The sequence below is a fragment of the Pogonomyrmex barbatus genome, unplaced genomic scaffold (assembly GCF_055798465.1).
Source record: "Pogonomyrmex barbatus isolate J1 unplaced genomic scaffold, ASM5579846v1 scaffold17, whole genome shotgun sequence".
NCBI classification, from domain to species: domain Eukaryota; kingdom Metazoa; phylum Arthropoda; class Insecta; order Hymenoptera; family Formicidae; genus Pogonomyrmex; species Pogonomyrmex barbatus.
In genome coordinates, this window is record NW_028297113.1 from 6,469,502 (window position 1) to 6,487,592 (window position 18,091).

The 18,091-nt window shown below is 34.0% G+C and overlaps 4 protein-coding genes and 1 long non-coding RNA gene across 5 annotated transcripts; 3 read left to right on the forward strand and 2 right to left on the reverse strand.

Annotated features, from left to right (window-relative positions):
• Positions 1–123: 123 nt before the first annotated feature.
• shop (sulfite oxidase) lies at positions 124–3,017 on the forward strand. Its single transcript, XM_011646661.3, has 8 exons — positions 124–282; positions 404–1,030; positions 1,102–1,288; positions 1,359–1,484; positions 1,716–1,908; positions 1,983–2,183; positions 2,295–2,354; positions 2,433–3,017. Exons 1-8 carry the CDS (start codon positions 242–244, stop codon positions 2,672–2,674), a joined length of 1,677 nt encoding a protein of 558 aa, XP_011644963.2. The 5' UTR covers positions 124–241; the 3' UTR covers positions 2,675–3,017.
• Positions 3,018–3,216: 199 nt separating this feature from the next.
• Positions 3,217–6,734, forward strand: LOC105432057 (armadillo-like helical domain-containing protein 3). The gene is made up of 11 exons (XM_011646660.3): positions 3,217–3,386; positions 3,688–3,871; positions 4,093–4,378; positions 4,510–4,643; positions 4,746–4,956; positions 5,056–5,350; positions 5,452–5,669; positions 5,759–5,991; positions 6,056–6,182; positions 6,270–6,544; positions 6,602–6,734. The coding sequence occupies exons 2-11, from the start codon at positions 3,725–3,727 to the stop codon at positions 6,692–6,694; spliced, it is 2,019 nt and encodes a 672-aa protein (XP_011644962.2). The 5' UTR covers positions 3,217–3,386; positions 3,688–3,724; the 3' UTR covers positions 6,695–6,734.
• Positions 6,735–7,051: 317 nt separating this feature from the next.
• ProRS-m (prolyl-tRNA synthetase 2-like protein, mitochondrial) lies at positions 7,052–9,876 on the reverse strand. Its single transcript, XM_011646659.3, has 6 exons — positions 9,271–9,876; positions 8,684–8,935; positions 8,104–8,365; positions 7,825–8,006; positions 7,510–7,722; positions 7,052–7,441 (listed from the first exon to the last, which is right to left on the reverse strand). The coding sequence occupies exons 1-6, from the start codon at positions 9,385–9,387 to the stop codon at positions 7,157–7,159; spliced, it is 1,311 nt and encodes a 436-aa protein (XP_011644961.2). The 5' UTR covers positions 9,388–9,876; the 3' UTR covers positions 7,052–7,156.
• Positions 9,877–10,077: 201 nt separating this feature from the next.
• Tmem18 (transmembrane protein 18) lies at positions 10,078–13,775 on the forward strand. Its single transcript, XM_089074700.1, has 5 exons — positions 10,078–10,313; positions 12,640–12,757; positions 12,842–12,896; positions 12,972–13,065; positions 13,141–13,775. Exons 1-5 carry the CDS (start codon positions 10,245–10,247, stop codon positions 13,270–13,272), a joined length of 468 nt encoding a protein of 155 aa, XP_088930826.1. The 5' UTR covers positions 10,078–10,244; the 3' UTR covers positions 13,273–13,775.
• Positions 13,776–15,575: 1,800 nt separating this feature from the next.
• Positions 15,576–16,367, reverse strand: LOC105433345 (uncharacterized). Its single transcript, XR_016138761.1, has 2 exons — positions 16,245–16,367; positions 15,576–15,749 (listed from the first exon to the last, which is right to left on the reverse strand). It is a non-coding gene; the product is annotated as an uncharacterized LOC105433345 (long non-coding RNA).
• Between the last annotated feature and the right edge of the window lie 1,724 nt (positions 16,368–18,091).

Genomic DNA, 18,091 nt, shown 5'->3' on the forward strand with positions numbered 1-18,091 from the left:
ATGGCGAATTTAGGTAATCAATTAAAAATCATTACTTCATTGCTCTTTAATTCTTAGGGCTTCTATACATAAAACTCATGTGGATTATGCGTCGACCAATAAGTGGACTGACGCGTTCTGTGTGCAAGAACCATTACGAACATAGCCGTCAGGCCGTTGGTTACTGGTTGACACCGGTTTGACGTCGACGTCACAACAAAACATTAATAAAAAAAATAATCTGTCTGCGCAAAAAAATATCATGAGTTTACGCTGGAAAATATTTCGGGGGATAAGACAGAGGTATTTACATTGGTTTTACCGTTATTAACTATTCTGAATCACAATATTATTTTTTATATAATATACTTTTGTGAACAGATGTTTTTTAAAAATTTTAGTTTCATTCTGTAATTAATTTCAGGTCGCAAATATCATCGCTACAGCTGATAATAAAAAATTATAATGCCTGCCAGCAGTATCCAACAGAGAAAGAGCATGAAGGATCTAAGAATACGCAAAATCCTGCTTTGTTGTATGCAACGTGTGTTGCCATTGCCGCGTCGGCTTTAGGTATATCTTATTACACTTTCAAATACAAAAGAAATGTTTATGCTCTCAGTGCAACACACAATATACAATGTGGTCAATTACGAAAGGACTTGAAGACTTATACCTTGGAAGAAGTAGGAAAACATGATTGCAAAGAGAATCGTATTTGGATAACATTCGGTCAAGGTGTTTACGATATAACAGAATTTGTTGACAAGCATCCAGGTGGACCCTCGAAGATCTTGATGGCTGCGGGAGGTTCCATCGACTCATTTTGGCGCATATTCGCAAATCACAATACACCAGAGATATATTCTATGCTAGAATCCATGAGAATTGGAAATATATCAGAAGATGATGCTAAATCCAACAAGAGCGATCCATATGATCCATATTCTAATGAACCTATTAGGCATAAGACTCTAATAATTAATGGAAATAAACCCTTCTGTGCAGAACCACCATCTCCACTATTAGTTGAAAGTTTTCTTACACCAGTGTAAGAGTTATTATCTGAATTAATTTTCTCTATATATTTTTTTTTATACTGCACTAATCTGATCTTTTCAGTGATTTCTTTTATGTACGAAATCACTTGCCTGTGCCTGAAATAGATTTAAAGGATTATACACTAGAATTGGCAATAGAAGGAACCACCAAGAAGACACTTGATTTTGAGATGATAAAAAAATATAAGAAAACAACAATTACAGCAGCTGTAATGTGTGGTGGAAATAGACGTTCAGATATGTCAAAGGTAGTTTTATATAAAAAATTGTTCGAAGTTCTTAAATAACAATTACAGATTCTTGTTAATTTATTTATAGGTGAAAAAATTAAAAGGCATCAACTGGAATGTGGGTGCTGTTGGGAACGCAACATGGACGGGTGCACGATTATGCGACGTATTAAAAGACTTAGGAATCAATGAAGATGTGTTTAGTCATGTTCAGGTACTTTTTTAAATAGAAATTTAACTATTTATAATACTAACATAAGGCAAAGAGTATTTTATTTTAATTGTATAAGTTTCCTTTTCTTTTGATAAGATCAATAGAAGATACTTGATATGATTCTGATACTGGAAATAAAATACATAATTTTTGGTACTCCGACATATAGATAATCTAGTCTGCATTAAAAACATATTGATCAAAAATTATTTTCTTATCTTACTCTTATAGTTTGAGGGATATGATCTAGATCCATCTGGTGCGCCGTATGGTGCAAGTATTCCGATATCTAAAGCCATGGATCCAAGAGGAGATGTGATTTTAGCTTATGAAATGAATGGCGAACCATTAAGCAGAGATCATGGATTTCCGATTAGAGTTATCGTTCCCGGTGTTGTGGGCGCGAGGAATGTGAAATGGCTAAGTATGAAAAATTTCCGAGTCCCTATATGATCGCATAGTTATTGATTCTGTATTTATATCAAATTATTTATTTAGGTAAAATTAGCGTAACAAAGGAGGAGAGTCAATCACAATGGCAACAGGGCGATTACAAGGGATTTTCTCCCAGCACGAATTGGGACAATGTGGACTTTAGCAAATCGCCCGCGATACAGGAAATGCCTGTAATATCAGCTATATGTGATCCACAAAACGAGGATATAGTTAAAATCAAGAACGGAAAAATACAAGTGAGAGGTAAAAGCGAAAACGAAACAATTGTATGAAACATCTTTCTTTTATTATTGTAATGATAAATATTGTATCTTAAAAAATTCTTAAATGTTCATAAAATATCATTTTATTCAGGTTACGCGTGGTCTGGTGGTGGTCACAGAATCATCCGTATTGATGTCACAAATGATAAAGGTAAGAAAAATAACGCTAAAATTTTACTTTTTTTTATTAAATGCTTTTTATTGTCACTTTTCCTGTTTGATTATGAAGGTAAGACTTGGCATACAGCAAATTTGACGGAAGATCTTCAGGCAAAACAAGGTCGATATTGGAGTTGGACGTTATGGGACGTGGAACTTCCCGTGGACAAGAATTCCAAGGAAGTCGAAATCTGGGCGAAAGCGGTTGACTCCGCGTATAATGTGCAACCGGAAACTTTCGATAATATCTATAATATTCGAGGGTTGCTTTGCAACGCATATCATAAAATCAAAATTCATTTAAGACAGTAAACAAATTGTTAATTGTTTTTTGTTGCTTGAATTTACTCTCTACTGCAGAGCCAAGAATTTGACACTTTTTACTTAAAAATGTGATATTATTATTGTATATCAGATATCTTTTTAGAAAGTTGTGATTATTATTTTTCGAATATTTGTTATTTTTTTTTATAACAAAAAAATTTTCTCTAGATAATAATGAAAATGCAATAAATATGTTAAATGTAAGTTATATCCAATGGATCGAATAATTGAATGGATCGATCGAATAATTGAATAGATGGTGCTCATATTTGTATAATTTTATAAAAAAATTATAATATTTACAAAATAAAGCTTTGTAGTAATAAACTAATATTATTTCTTCTTTCTATCTTTGAACCGCATAAATAATACAACGAATTTTTAATAAAATATATATTTATCAAATTTAGAAGAATAGAGAGTGAAAATAAGATGTTAAAATAAAAAAAAAAAGTTTTAATACAAACATGGAGAATTTCTTTTTTAACATTGATAATTTTAGATGCGGAATTTCGTGTTTTCGCCACATGAGGTCTTCACAATCGAGAGAAGCAGGCGCACATTCCCTGACAAGTCGTCTTATAACCTAGAAATTTATTTTCTTTTTTTTTTTAATTCGATAACATCGGATGTAAAGGCTGGTACTTCCGACTGAATTCTAATTATTCATATATGTAATATATACATTTTAAGAAGCTCGGTGAGAATTAATACTGAATTTTATATTATTATTATTATTATTATAATTGTACATTAGTCACGATATAGGTAAATGTAACATGACGGATCATATAATAGTATTATATTCTAAATTTATGTTATGCAATAAGATTTTAGATTTTAATAAATAAAGACGCAAAAAATACTTTTTTTTAGTCGTGACGAATTAAATATATAGATGTATAGTACTTTCTCTAATCGTAGAGAACTCATTAAAATCTAAGATGATCACAATTGCATTATTTATGAAAAGACTATACGCTAATATCAATTTTCTATAGTTTGAATATGAACAAAGAGAGATAATTTATCATACCAATGGCTATGAGAAAAAGGAGTGGCTCTGGTGCCAAACGTCAACACAAATGCAAGCTGGTACCAATTTATGAAAGTTTCTTTAAAGGTGAAGACTTGACGCTAGCTCATCCAAATTTCTGGAATGAATTATTTCTTATTAAACCTATGGTATGTATTTTTTAGAACATGTCTTTTTTAACAATAAAATAAGAAATAATATTTATTTTTATGGATGTTTAAGCACTGTTTATTGATCAATCAATATGGTTTGTTAAATACTTAAAGAGATATATTTTTATGTATTTTCATACATGTACAGAATTAAATTTAAATTAACTACTTTTCAATACTTTCAACACTTATAATCATAGATGAAAATGATATTTTAGGTACCTCATATAGAAAATGAGATTCTACATATGACATCAGAGCAATTAAATGCCAGCAAAGAAAATTTGAATGCATTAGTATGCCATTGTGTGGATACGTTAGTTGATGAACATCCATTTAGGATAGTGTACGCGCTACAGACTTTAGCAGCTGTCATCCAATCTATGTACAAGAAAGCCAACCAGGGAGACTATGGATTTAATTTAATAGATATTCTAGTAGGCTTTGACTCTGCAGAGCAAAGAATGACTACGTTAATGCAGCATTGTAATAATTTTTTAACAGGTAATACATAGACAATAGTTTAATAATAAATGTTATGGTTTGAGTAATATTTTTCTATATATATTAAGAAGAAAAAGTAAAAACAAATGGGAGAAAAGAATTTTTCTTTCAGGAAAGAATTCTTTTTTCAGGTGAATATCCAGATAGTTTGAAAGCTTTGTGCCTGAAGTTACTGTTGATAATAGTTACCGGTATGGACAATATCAGCCAAAATACTTTACTGGAATATGTGATGTTGAACAGTGTTTTTGAATCACTAATTCAAGTATGTTAGATGTTTATAGATTAACTTTTTATATCTGCATAAGATTCTATAAATAAAATTCGAATTTTTACATATTAATATAGTGACTTATGTTATTTATAGTTATTGAGAGATACTGCTGCTAGAAATCGCCATGGCCATGATGCAGTTTTACTGTTAACACTTCTAGTCAACTATCGAAAATATGAAAGTGCAAATCCCTATATCGTCAAATTATCGATTTTGGACGATGAATTAGCCCTCAATGGATACGGGCAAGCCATATCGAGTTCGTTAACGGAATTTTGCCGGCAATTTGCTCAACAAAGAGCAGGTATCGCGAAACATAATAGTTTATTGTAATAGCATAATTATTTACAGACACATGATGAACATCTTTTAATATAATAATAATAACGCAATATGTGTCCAGAAATACAAGCATCTTGGCTGTCTTCGTTAACCAGTATAGTCGGTAGCATGTTCGTCGGAGAAGAGGAAGCGAAAACGCAACAAGTCCGCGCGAATAACGCTTTACTTTTAGCTTTATATGAGGCTACACACTTAAATCGTAATTTTGTAACTACTTTGGCCTATACGCAAAGCGATACCAGTGCGCCTCCCTCGCCAAATAATACTCTAGGTCCAAATGCAGTAGCTCCTGGTGCTTCGCCACCCGATGTAATGGCTCAGCCGTTTAATCTACTAGCAACTTTTCTGCAGTATTGGTGAGGAAATGAAAATATAAATTAACATTAAAGTTATTTAATTCAATAATTTGCTGCTTATAATTTGTTACAATTATAAGATATTGATGTTCCTGTTACAGTTCGATAGTCATGCAAGTTATTCGAACGGAAGCTATAATGAACAACGTAAAGCTGTGCTTTTTGATACTAAGCTGCATCGCGGAAGACCAGTATGCAAACAGTTTGATGCACGACGCAAATTTAGCATTCAGAGTCCAATTGCATAGAGTACCTATGCATCACAGAAAGTTGCAAGATAAAGCAGCTCCTGCTCAACCACTTGCAGCTACGTTACTTGGTATCTTTTTTTAATATATATATATTTCAAAAATTGCGTGCTTTTGCGTGTTTTTAAAAAAACTTATTATATACATTTCTTAATTATAGATTTGCTCGTCGAATTTGTGACATCACATATGATGAAGAAATTCCCACTCGAATTATATCATCAATGTATCGGTGTTCTGCAAAGGCTGTTATGCTACCAAAAAAGATGTCGTGTTAGGCTCGGTTATCAGTGGCGAGATCTCTGGACTGCATTAATCAATCTACTTAAATTTTTAACAACACACGAAAGTCATCTTATTAAGAAAATGAATATATTTCCCTTAGCTATTCAGGTAAGGAGATATTTCATCATTGTGTAATCGAATTAAATAAAATATTTTCGTTATCTTTCAATAGGTGGTGAACATCTTAAATTTTTTTATTACGTACGCTGATACATTCCTATCGTCTCCCAATAGTTACGATGAATTATTTTATGAAATTATTCGTATGAGGCTCATCTTTACCAATTTGAATGCCATGGGTAAGTTATTGATAATTATGTTTCTAAAACAATTAATTCAATATAATAATATTTAAAATGATAAAAAAATATTTGGAAATGTTCCAGCACTTAGATATTCGACTAGTGAATCTTATGAGTACAAGGAACACGCACTTAAATTAACGAATTCTCTCGTCAACGTGAGGGACATAGTAAATCATTTTCCACCAAAGATAGCTGCATGGTTAGCAAAGGAAAGCTTATCAACGCCAACGGAACAGCAGATTCTAGCTATCATAATACAGAATTATGATAGTCTCGCTTTGAAACTGCAGGATAATCTGGATCAATACGAGAGATATTCGGAAAAGCCTAATCATACCGCGTTTTTTGAAGAAATGGTAATTAAATGAAATCTAAAGTTTTATAAATGACATTTTTAACATTATTGTTTTCAGGTGACTGGAATAATTATGGATACACGGGCTTCGATAGATCTTAATACTTTAGATACGCAAACTATATTAGAAGAGCTTTCAAATATTTCATAATGTAAGAATGTATACATTGCAATATATTTTCAATATTGTGGTTATTGTATTATTATAACATATCCTCTCGCGTATTCCTCCAATTGGTTTCATAAATTACATAAAAGTTAAAGATATATAATCATAAAAATATACTTTAAAATTCTTTATCATTTTTATTATTCTTTCTCATTATTCCTTGTAACTCTTTAATCCTCTGCTGTTCGTAAAAGCGTTACATCCTGAATTATGAACACGATTCATGAAATATAAGATATATTATTAATTTATTAAAACCTGATTTCGTTCGAATGTTTTTTTTTTACGAAATGTACGGAGAATGATACTGAAATGAAACTGAATAATAAAAAATTGATCTTATGTACGGTTGTTGGATTTATTATAAAAATATGTACTATATACATAACATTAAATATTCATCGATGTTTTCATTTAATTTCTCATATACATATGTATTGCTTACTAATTTTTAAAATCAATATTGTCGAAATAATCATTCATCTGTTCCAATGATAATTCACGACAGGTCGAATTATTTACATCATGGATCTCAAACAAAGGAACTGATTGGGTTGCCGCCTTGCCAATAACAATTATGTAAGGGTAACCTGTTGCACGTGCGAATAACAGCCGTTTACCAATTGTATGATACGTACGATCGTCCAATATCGCATCAATATCGCGTTTGCGAAGAATCTCAAACAGATGCTCTACATAGATAGATGTACTTTCTTCTTTGCTTCCAGCCTGTGGGTTTAACAATTTAATGTATAATATTTTTCCAAAATATAAAATTCTCTTTATTATTTTACTACCTTGGGCGGTATGATGCATACTGTATATGGTGCTAATTTAATAGGCCACCTTATTTCGTTGTTGACTGATAAGATTTCAAGAGCTAAGGTCATGATACGACTTAATCCCAGACCAAAACAGCCCATTATCATAGGTTTTAATTTATTCTGTTCCATAAACATTGCTTGTAATGGTTGCGAATATTTTGTGTCCAATAAAAATGTGTGTCCCACCTGCAATTATCGTTTGTAATATAATATTTTTTTGTGACACACAAGCTCTTAGGCTTATATTTTTTTAATTTATATCAATTAAATCTTAGAAATTCTTATTACCTCGGCAGCAGTATGTTGACGTAGTTCGTGTTTACATTCCGGACAATTTGTCGCTTTAGAAATAACTTGATTAATAGAGAAATGACACGAAGGGCACTGAAGAATCATGTCTTCACCGATATCAGACGTATAATGATATTCATGTGACAGCAGACCACCAATTGTCCCCATATCACCTATGCCTTTTAATAATCATGATTAAATAATCCTCTAAGACTTTCTCGATTTTATTACGTATCTATAAATACATAGATTCTAATAATTAGAAGCATTAATTACTTTTCGTGTACTTTATACCAATCTGCTTAAAAATATTATTATAAGACTCGCAGACTAAATCATACGTATGTTGTGCATTGTCCAGGTTAGTATCGAATGTATACAAATCTTTCATGATAAATTCTCGACTACGTAGAAAACCAAGGCGTGGTTTCATTTCGTCTCGCCATTTACTAGAAATTTGATATAGTCTTAAGGGTAATGATTTAGTAGAAATGCGTCCTATTGATGATACCAAGTTGCAGATTGCTTCTTCATGTGTCTAATAATAAAAAATAATAAAAGTAATAATAAAAAATTTCTCAAAAGCCTTTCTAATAAAACTTAATAACATTGTGTTATTATTTTAATATTTTTTTAATATAGTCAAATAAGTAATAAATGAATATGGTAGAAAAGATTTATCTCATTCCATAGATTAATTTTTGTTAATTCCTTGAAATAATTTTTATTAATTGAAATTATATTATTTTTTTTTTAGAAATTTTTCAATAATTCTTTAAAAAATTAAAATCCATAACTTTCCTTAGACTTCAGATATGAAATTCAATAGAAAATTACAAATATGTTCCTTACTTACTGGACTCAATATATATTCCTTTTGGTGTCTGTCTTTAAGCATAAATAGTTCGGTTTTGTTAGAGTCATATCTCTTAGTTTTCTTCCATAATGCAGCAGGAGTTAATGCTGGGAGCAATATTTTTTCTGCACCAATATTTGCCATTTCTTTGTCAACAAGGTTGATTAACTTATTTAAAATTCGCATTCCAAGTGGCAGCAAAGCATACATGCCCATGCTGACTGGTGTAATAATTCCATAATTGACCATTAACTGGAATTGTAATTAAAATTTTAGAAGATAAAAAATGCAGGATCTAAAACCTTCAAGTTAAAGAGAACCAATTTAATTTAAGCAGATTGATGTTTATAAAATGTATAAAACTTTAAAAATATCTAGAATTAGATACATAATTTTGTTTATAAAGAAATTACATATTATTTCTTAATTATAAATTTAAGAAATACTTATTTAATATAAAAATTTCTATCAAACTATTAAGAATATGTTTTTAAAAAGCATCGAAAAAGATTTTGCCATATTTTTTAAACTTTGTAAAAAATTTTTAATGTTTAAAACAAAAGAAGTACAAAAAAATAGAAAAGTACCTTGTAACTTTTAGATGTAATCTCTGCCTTTTCTCTGTCGAGTGATCCACTCGTCTCTATTAGTTGAAATAATCTGGACATCTTGGCCAAATTAACAACTTTCGTTTTAGTTGCCATTTCTGAAGATGTTTACACAATAATGCACGTGTAATAAAGCCGGCCAGTCACGTGTAATATCAGCCGGTAGTTGCGAATGTAGCAGCTGCAGATTCAGGAAATCAATTACAGCCAATCGAAGGCGATATTATACACGTGCTCGATCAACTGCTTCACGAATGTCAAAGAAAAAACGCTAAGTTTCCTGCATTTGAAACGAGACGGACGTATCTTTGACTGTCAAAAAAAATCTAAACGCAGCAGAAAAAAACCTTCTCTCGGGTCTACTATCATCGAAATCGCTGTACACTACCGCCACCAACGTCTATAATTGAGCTTGGAATTTGAAACTACAAGTCACATCTATTTCGCGACATTGTCGATAAAATCGTGTCTCAAAATTGTCCTATAAGCTTCTTATACTCGAGTTTACGCCTTTATCATTACACCGAGCTGCACCAAAACTTTCATCTATTTCATGTCAAGTACAATGAGTGTATTTATTCAATTACTATTATTATTATTATTTTTTTTATTCAATTTATTCTATTGTACAACTTGTATTGACGCGCCGTGCAAGCCTTGCCAACTTCACTCCGTTCGCACTCCCGGGGCGATCCCGTCGAGCATTTCGTCCCGGCTCGGTTCGACTCGACTCGGCGCGACTCGGTTCGACTCGGCCCGGTTCGGTCAGTCAGTCAGTCAGTCAGTCGCGAGTCGCGCCGGTGGTGATTGTGAGAGTCGTACGCGTGTGTTTGGATCCTCGTCGCACGGATGCGCTCGCCTTCTTTTGCGCTTTATTCTCTTCTCTTCGGTGCCTCCTAGTCGTCGCAAGGAATCCTCGCACGAAAACTCGCGCGTCACAACAGGCAGACACGATGTCGAGTGATGAGCCATTCTTCACAGCCACGGACAGCATCGACGGCATCTGGCCCTTTCTGCAGAGCGTGAGTTTCAATCGCTCATCCCTTTTCCCTTTCTTCTTTTCCATCTTCTTTCTCCGTTACATCGCGGTTCCGCTCGACCGTTCGTCGTTTCTTCTTCGTCTCGATGACGGCATCGTTAAGTTTGATTTTTATTCTCTCCCTCTCCCTCTCTCTCTCTCTCTTTCTCTTTCTCTTTCTCTTTCTCTTTCTCTTTCTCTTTCTCTTCCCGTTTTCCCGTCTGCATGCGTGCGCTCGGTTACGTCAGCTGATTCGTATTAGATTCTGTATTGAATACGAGAGTTTTTTTGTCGGCAACTCGAAGTTTACATTCTAGAAGATAGTGGCGCAATATATGGAAAAAGAGTCTGCCGCGGCGGTTAATCACATGCTCGCGTATCGCGCCGTGACGTTTAAACCCGTTGAGACGCTGCTGTCTCTCTTTTTTTCAATTAATTCTCGGACGCTCATTTTCATTATTCAAGATTCTACAGGCTGAAATGTGATAAACAGAAATAAGGAATAAAGAATTAAATCTAAAAAAATTACAGAGACAGAACTATTTTCGATAAATAAAAAAAAAAAACATCTTGATTTTTCTTATTCGAAGTATAATTTCCTATATGTCAAAAAATTTACTTCTCTAATCCGAATTTTCTATACTCAATTCCACGTTTTTTATTCCTTTTTTCGAGTCTCGAAAAGGTAAGCCAACTTTTCCTAATTTACAAGCTCCCTCTTTGCCGCACCCGTTACGCCTTTCGCGCGCTTGAAATAAATATAATTGCGGCATTTGGTCGGAGAGGAAAAGGGGGAGAGAAAGAGAGAGAGAGAGAGAGAGAGAGAGAGAGAGAGAGAGAAATGAAAAAGATCCGGAGCGCACGACTAAAACGAACCTTTAATTTTTTTTCAAATTATTGAAAAAAGGACTTAAAAAATATAAAAAAGACTTAAAAAAATATACAGAAAAGTGTGCAAAATTATATAGACAGCGAGCATAAAATTATACTATTTATGAAAATGTATGTACATTTTTTACACATCTTGGAATAAAGATTAATATATATATAATCGACTTGAAGTGAAAATTCGTTTCATATTCGTAATAATTTTCAAGATAATTTCCAATTATAATCGACGCATAACTCTCATCAAAAATTACTCGCGCAATCCTCACTCATTCATAAACATTGTTTACATAATTTTTTGCTTATACCTCTGCGCCTATACCTCTCTCGGTGCAACATCCTCGCGTTCCAGATTCCGGGCCGGCGCGCTGAGCCACGGCGGCTGGCACTTTCGTTTTCGACGCGCTGGCCGGCCGGCGCGGAGCAACGACTGTTTAAAAGTCGCTCATCGTGTGCTCGTCGTTATCACGGTCGCGTTATCATCGTCGGTGTCACGGCGAGCGCGTGGATGTAGATTCAGCTGTGCCGATCTCCTATCTTATCATCGGCGCCGTGCGTGCAGCGAGACGCGAATCAGACGGGAGAGACGAGAACGGAATACAATTCGGCGGGGGATCCGCGCGATACGTCGTGACCTCCTTATTGTCCCGGATGGAAAGGAGGAGGCGGCGAAGACGACGAAAAAATCGTCGATTATATCGGCGGTTTATTTTCGTCTCGCTCTCTCTCTCTCTCTCTCTCTCTCTCTCTCTCTCTCTCTCTCTCTCTCTCTCTCTCGCTCAAGGACGTCGAGATCTGTCGATCCTCCGTGAAAACTCGACGTACTCGAGATCTCCAGAGGCACTCCGGATATTTTTAAATAATTATCGCGCGCCACACTTGTGAGTGATCGAGACGACTCATTCCGTCTCATTCCGTCTTTCGCAATAAGATTACCGTCTTCTGCAAATAAATAATTCAATTCACGTCTGGCCAAATTTTCAGATACTTCAGCATCTTTCTCTTTGTGAATTTTGTAAAAGCACGCTTGAACGTTGAAATGAACACGGCAAAATTTATAAAAAAAACATCCAGAATTATATGAAGCAAATTAATTAAAGTAAAAATGTAAAAATGCAAAGAACGCCAAGGCAATGTTTAAAATGTGAAACATAGTAGAGGACGTGAGAGCATGCAGAGAGAGAGAGAGAGAGAGAGAGAGAGAGAGAGAGAGAGAGAGAGAGAGATATGTGTGTATGTTCCTTTTGCTTTTCGTGCTGCTAAAAATAGTGAAAGGATACTTTAAGAGATAAGACAGCGCAGATCGTGAAGTCTTTCACACGCACTGAAAAACTATGTTCCTTACGCATGCGATATCTCGATATTAGTTTCATTTCAGCTCGAAATTAAAAGCTCATATATTTTCAAAAGTTCATATATTTTCTATGGATCTTTCGTTGCAGATCGATTGGAGGGATCCATGGCTGGTCGCGCTGTTAACTTTCCACATTGTTATCACAATGACTGCCTTAATGACGAGGAATCACGCAAACTTTCAGATAATTCTATTTCTTGTACTCCGTAAGAGTCTATTTCCTTGCCGTAATTACGATCTGTAGAGATCTACTTGTACTCTCCGTATACAACGAATAATTTCTGTTTTAGTGCTCTTGGTTTACTTCTCGGAAAGTATTAACGAGGTCGCGGCAACAAACTGGATGTACGTATTAACTTACGATTGAGGTGGTTTCTTTCTTTTCCGCTCTGACTTTAATCTCGTTAACAATTTTCGCAGGAGATTCTCGAAACAACAGTATTTCGATTCGCAAGGCCTGTTTATATCCGTCGTGTTTTCGGTACCTATTTTAATAAATTGCATGATCATGGTGGTGAGTATAACAATTTGCGAGAATTGAATGTTACCGAGGCATAGCCACACGCGCATGATCGTCGTGACCTTTCAGGCTAGTTGGCTTTACCAGTCCAGTCAATTAATGACAAGCCTGAAACGTGCGCAGCTGCGAGAGCAGGCGAGGCATCGCCAGTCGGACGAGGCGGTGAACGGCAAAACAGCCGCTAGACCGAAAAACGAGTGAAGATCGGAAAAAAATCTAGTCAAATAACATCCGATGGGAACACGGAGCGCAGGACACGGAGTGCTGTTTAATTTAAGGACGAAGAAATCGCTAAGATTTATATTTACGTCGACTTACAAGCTAGAGATAGATTTCACGGAGTGCTGTGTACACTTGGCCATCGTTGCGACTCGGTAATCACTCTGATCTCAGTCGCGATATGCCGATTAGCCATCGATATCTCACGCGGAGAATCACGCGATGGAAAGGAAAGGAGGAAGGGAGGGAGGAGGAGAGAAAAAAAATATACAATAATTATATCGGTGCAATCGGAATGATGATGCACGCCGAAATTGCCTAGTCAAGCTCTTCGTTAAGAACGTACCTCCCGACATCGTGCCGTATTACACACACACACACACACACACACACACACACACACACACACACACACACACACACACACACACACACACACACACACACACACACACACACACACACACACACACACACACCCCAACGATTTTATGGAATTAAACTACTTGATGCGCAAAACGCAGTTGGATTGATGAGAGATAATCGACCATGCTACGAACAGCGTAAAATAATTACGCAGAAGCACGCACGGTAATACAACAAGTCATTTGTCTTATTATTAAGGCCGACCTCGATCAAATTATAGTATTATAATTGTAATCGCTATCTTTTCGGTAGTATAATTATATTGTTAACTTTATCGGCGAGTGTGCAATTGCCTACGATAAGTATCGAATCGTATAATTCGTCATCCTTGGTTTTTAATTTTCCTTTCCACGCGAGGGAAAAAAGGCGAATGATTTACAATGAAGAATCATTCGATGACTCGCCGGTCAAGTCAATCGGAATTTGACCGAGGTCGTCCGGAGGAACAACATTCCGCTTAGTTTATTTGTTTTGATATTCAAACACTGGATTATGAATCAAAGTGTTCTTAATGTGTATAATTAATGTACTTATTACATAAAACAGCGTAGGCACGTCATTTTCGCCATAATAACTCCGCCGTGAAGGGACATAAGGCATTAATTAAGGAATCTGATATACATTACTTTTATGCGCGTATGCTAGTGTGCCTGTGTGTGTGTGTGTGTGTGTGTGTGTGTGTGTGTGTGTGTGTGTGTGTGTGTGTGTGTGTGTGTGTGTGTGTGTGTGTGGGTGGGTGGGTGGGTGGGTGTGTGGGTGGGTGGGTGGGTGGGTGGGTGGGTGGGTGTGTGTGTGAAGAGTGAGTTTTATGACGGTCCAGCCTTTTACAAATCGTGCTTTTAAGAAAAAAATCGTAAAATGTCCGAGGAATGGTATGTCGCGTTGTTCCCTGAATTGTATATGGATGTAAATCAAAGCGCATTACTCCTCTTGCCGCCTTTATATTTAATACGCGTTTAACCGTTTTAAGATAATAAAATATTTGTTCATACAACGCTCGCCGCGTCTTCTCTACCTCTCGTTTTCCACTTTCTCCCTTTGCCCCGCGACGCGCGCGCGCGATGCTGACTCGACAAATTGCAAATCTCATTAAATGTATACCTATACGTGCGCGGCTTGTTTTATATGTTTTCTTGCATATCATCAAATCAATTCGTATAGACGCGATGAATTATTCGCTTGAGAAGCTAATAAATTGTCAATTGTTGAAATTGCATGAAACTATGTTTTTTGCAATTATTTACGGAATGATTATTCTTCACTTTAAATGATTGTGTAGACGAGATTTTGTTTTTAATTCTCCACGTTGTGTATATTTTGATCTACGGAATTGTGTTTCAATATATATATATATATATATATATATATATATATATATATATATATTATATAAATTATATATAATAGGTTTTTAATCATAAAGACTTTTTTACGTTGTGTATATTTTAATCTAGGAATTGTGTTTTAATATATAAATAGTTTTTTAATCATAAAGACTTTTTTAGAATATATTCTGAAAAGAACGAAAAATATTTCCATTGGACTCTCATTCTTTATATATTTATAAAAATATTTTAATAGAAAAAAAACATATATATATATATATATATATATATGTTTTTTTTCTATTAAAATATTTTTATAAAATTAAAAGAACATTTGATCCCAATCTAAGAATTCAGAATAAAAATTAAACGTAACATATAACTATATTTTATACGTAAATATGACTATATTTTATACTTATTTATGAATATAATATATTCATTGTGCATTGTATTTTTATTCTGAATTTTTAGATTGGAATGAAATGTTCTTATGTAAGGTACGATGGAACCTTCGCGTAAATCTAAGTTGAATACTTTCTTGATATTTTCTCTTTTAATTTATATAAGTTTTAACAATGAAATAATACATGAATATAAACTTTTGTTGTTATTTTAATAACTTTTTAATTAATTGAGAAGGTTTCAAATTTGGTTAGCACTCATCCTCTGAATCTTCATTCTCTGAAAAATATAGGCAACCTTTCGCTAAAACAATTGAAAAATCATAATGTAAATATTCAAATCAAGAATTTATATCAATGACATGTATTTAATAAAATAGAGTGTCTAATCTTCAATATAATATACCATTAGTAAAAGTTGTAATAAGATTAATGAAATAATATCTTATATGTAACAATGTACAAAGAAATAAATCCTATAAATTATTCATTAATCTTATTAGCATAATATATTTATAAAACATAATTCATATATTATATTACAATTAATTAACATAATTTATATATTATATTACTATTATATTAAAAATATTATATATCACCATATTTAATGTTAAACAATATAATCTTTTTACTAATTTATTAACACACTAAAATCAAATATACTTCGCTTATGTAACTGAAGACACAAAAAGTTTTATCTTTTCCTTATTTTTAAAATAATATTTATGTTTACTATATTAAAGAAACTAATATTTACATTTATTATATTAATGAATATTATTATTAAAGTAATTACGTATAATTACGTCTTTTACCGAACTTCCAAGATCGCACTCTATTCCGTATATCCTGATGCATAATTTTTTTTCCAAGAAATGGAAAACCTCTTCAAATTCAATCCGTAAGATATTCTTTTGATATTCTTTTTTCTTTTTCTTTTTCTTTTGAAGATGGGAAAAACTATGTGGGAACTAGATGGGAAAAACTATGTGGCAATTACATGGGATAAACTATGTGGGCGTTAGATGGGAAAAACTATGTGGGAAGAAGATGGGAAAAACTATGTGGCAAGAAGATGGGAAAAATTATGTGGGAAGAAGGTGGGAAAAACTATGTGGGAACTAGATGGGAAAAATTATGTGGGAAAAACTATGTGGAAAGAAGATAGGAAAAACTATGTGGGGACTAGATGGGAAAAACTATGTGGGGACTAGATGGGAAAAACTATGTGGGAAGATGGGAAAAACTATGTGGGGACTAGATGGGAAAAACTATGTGGGAAGAAGATGGGAAAAACTATGTGGGAACTAGATGGGAAAAACTATGTGCGAAGAAGATGGGAAAAGCTATGTGGGGATTAGATGGGAAAAACTATGTGGGAATTAGATGGGAAAAACTATGTGGGAAGAAGATGGGAAAAACTATGTAAGAACTAGATGGGAAAAACTATGTGGCAACTACATGGAATAAACTATGTGGGCGTTAGATGGGAAAAACTATGTGGGAATTACATGGGAAAAACTATGTGGGAACTAGATGGGAAAAACTATGTGGGAATTAGATGGGAAAAACTATGTGGGAAGAAGATGGGAAAAACTATGTGGGAAGAAGGTGGGAAAATCTATATAGGAAGTATTTGGGAAAAACTATGTGGAAGTATGTGGGAAAAACTATGTGGGAAGTATATGGAATAAACTATGTGGGTAGTATATGGGAAAAACTATGTGGGAAGTATATGGGAAAAACTATGTGGGAAGTATATGGGATAAATTATGTGGAAAGTATTTGGGAAAAACTATGTGGGAAGTATATGGGAAAAACTATGTGGGAAGTATATTGGAAAAACTATGCGGGAAGTATATAGGAAAAATTATGTGGGAAGTGTATGGGAAAAACAATGTGGGAAGTATATGGGGAAAAACTACGTGGGAAGTATAACCTGTGTGAAGAGTCCCCCAACATTGAAAAACATAAAGTTTCTATAGCTCATTCGATTGCTCATCGTTTGCACATGTATGCACATTTCGAATTTTCATTTACACACTTCTAGTAAAAAAATTATTAACAAAATAAATTTCGGGAGCCATCTTCACACTAGCCCCCCAACTATGAGTAAATTAAATAAAAAGTAGCTCAATTGATAGATATTCGTTTGCACATTGCCAAACAGGTCGATTTTTCATTTGCACACCTCTAGTTAAAAAATTATTAACAATTAAAGTTTCAGAAGCAAGCGACTTCAGCATGATTAGTCTCTATGATTAGTCGACTTTAATCACTATTAATTTAAAAACTATTATAGACTCGGCATTTTCGTATTAGAATTTTCGTCTTATTTTTAAGTTAGAAATATGTCATAAAAATTTCGGTCGCGAGTTGTGGGACATCCTGTATATATATATTTACAGTTTGGTGAAAGCGAGATAGAACATTTTAGTGCAGTCTAGTACAGCACCGAAGAGCAGATCTATGATTGGTTACCTACTTAGCTCGCGCATGTGCAGCTCAATTTCGTACACGCTACATCAAAGGTGTCGACAGGGAGTTGCGCTATTGTAGGCGGGTTGTTCCAACTTTTTGGTAAGCTAACTGATAGTTAAATCGTGTGTCTGATCTTGTCTAAACTTGAAGGAAGAAATCCTG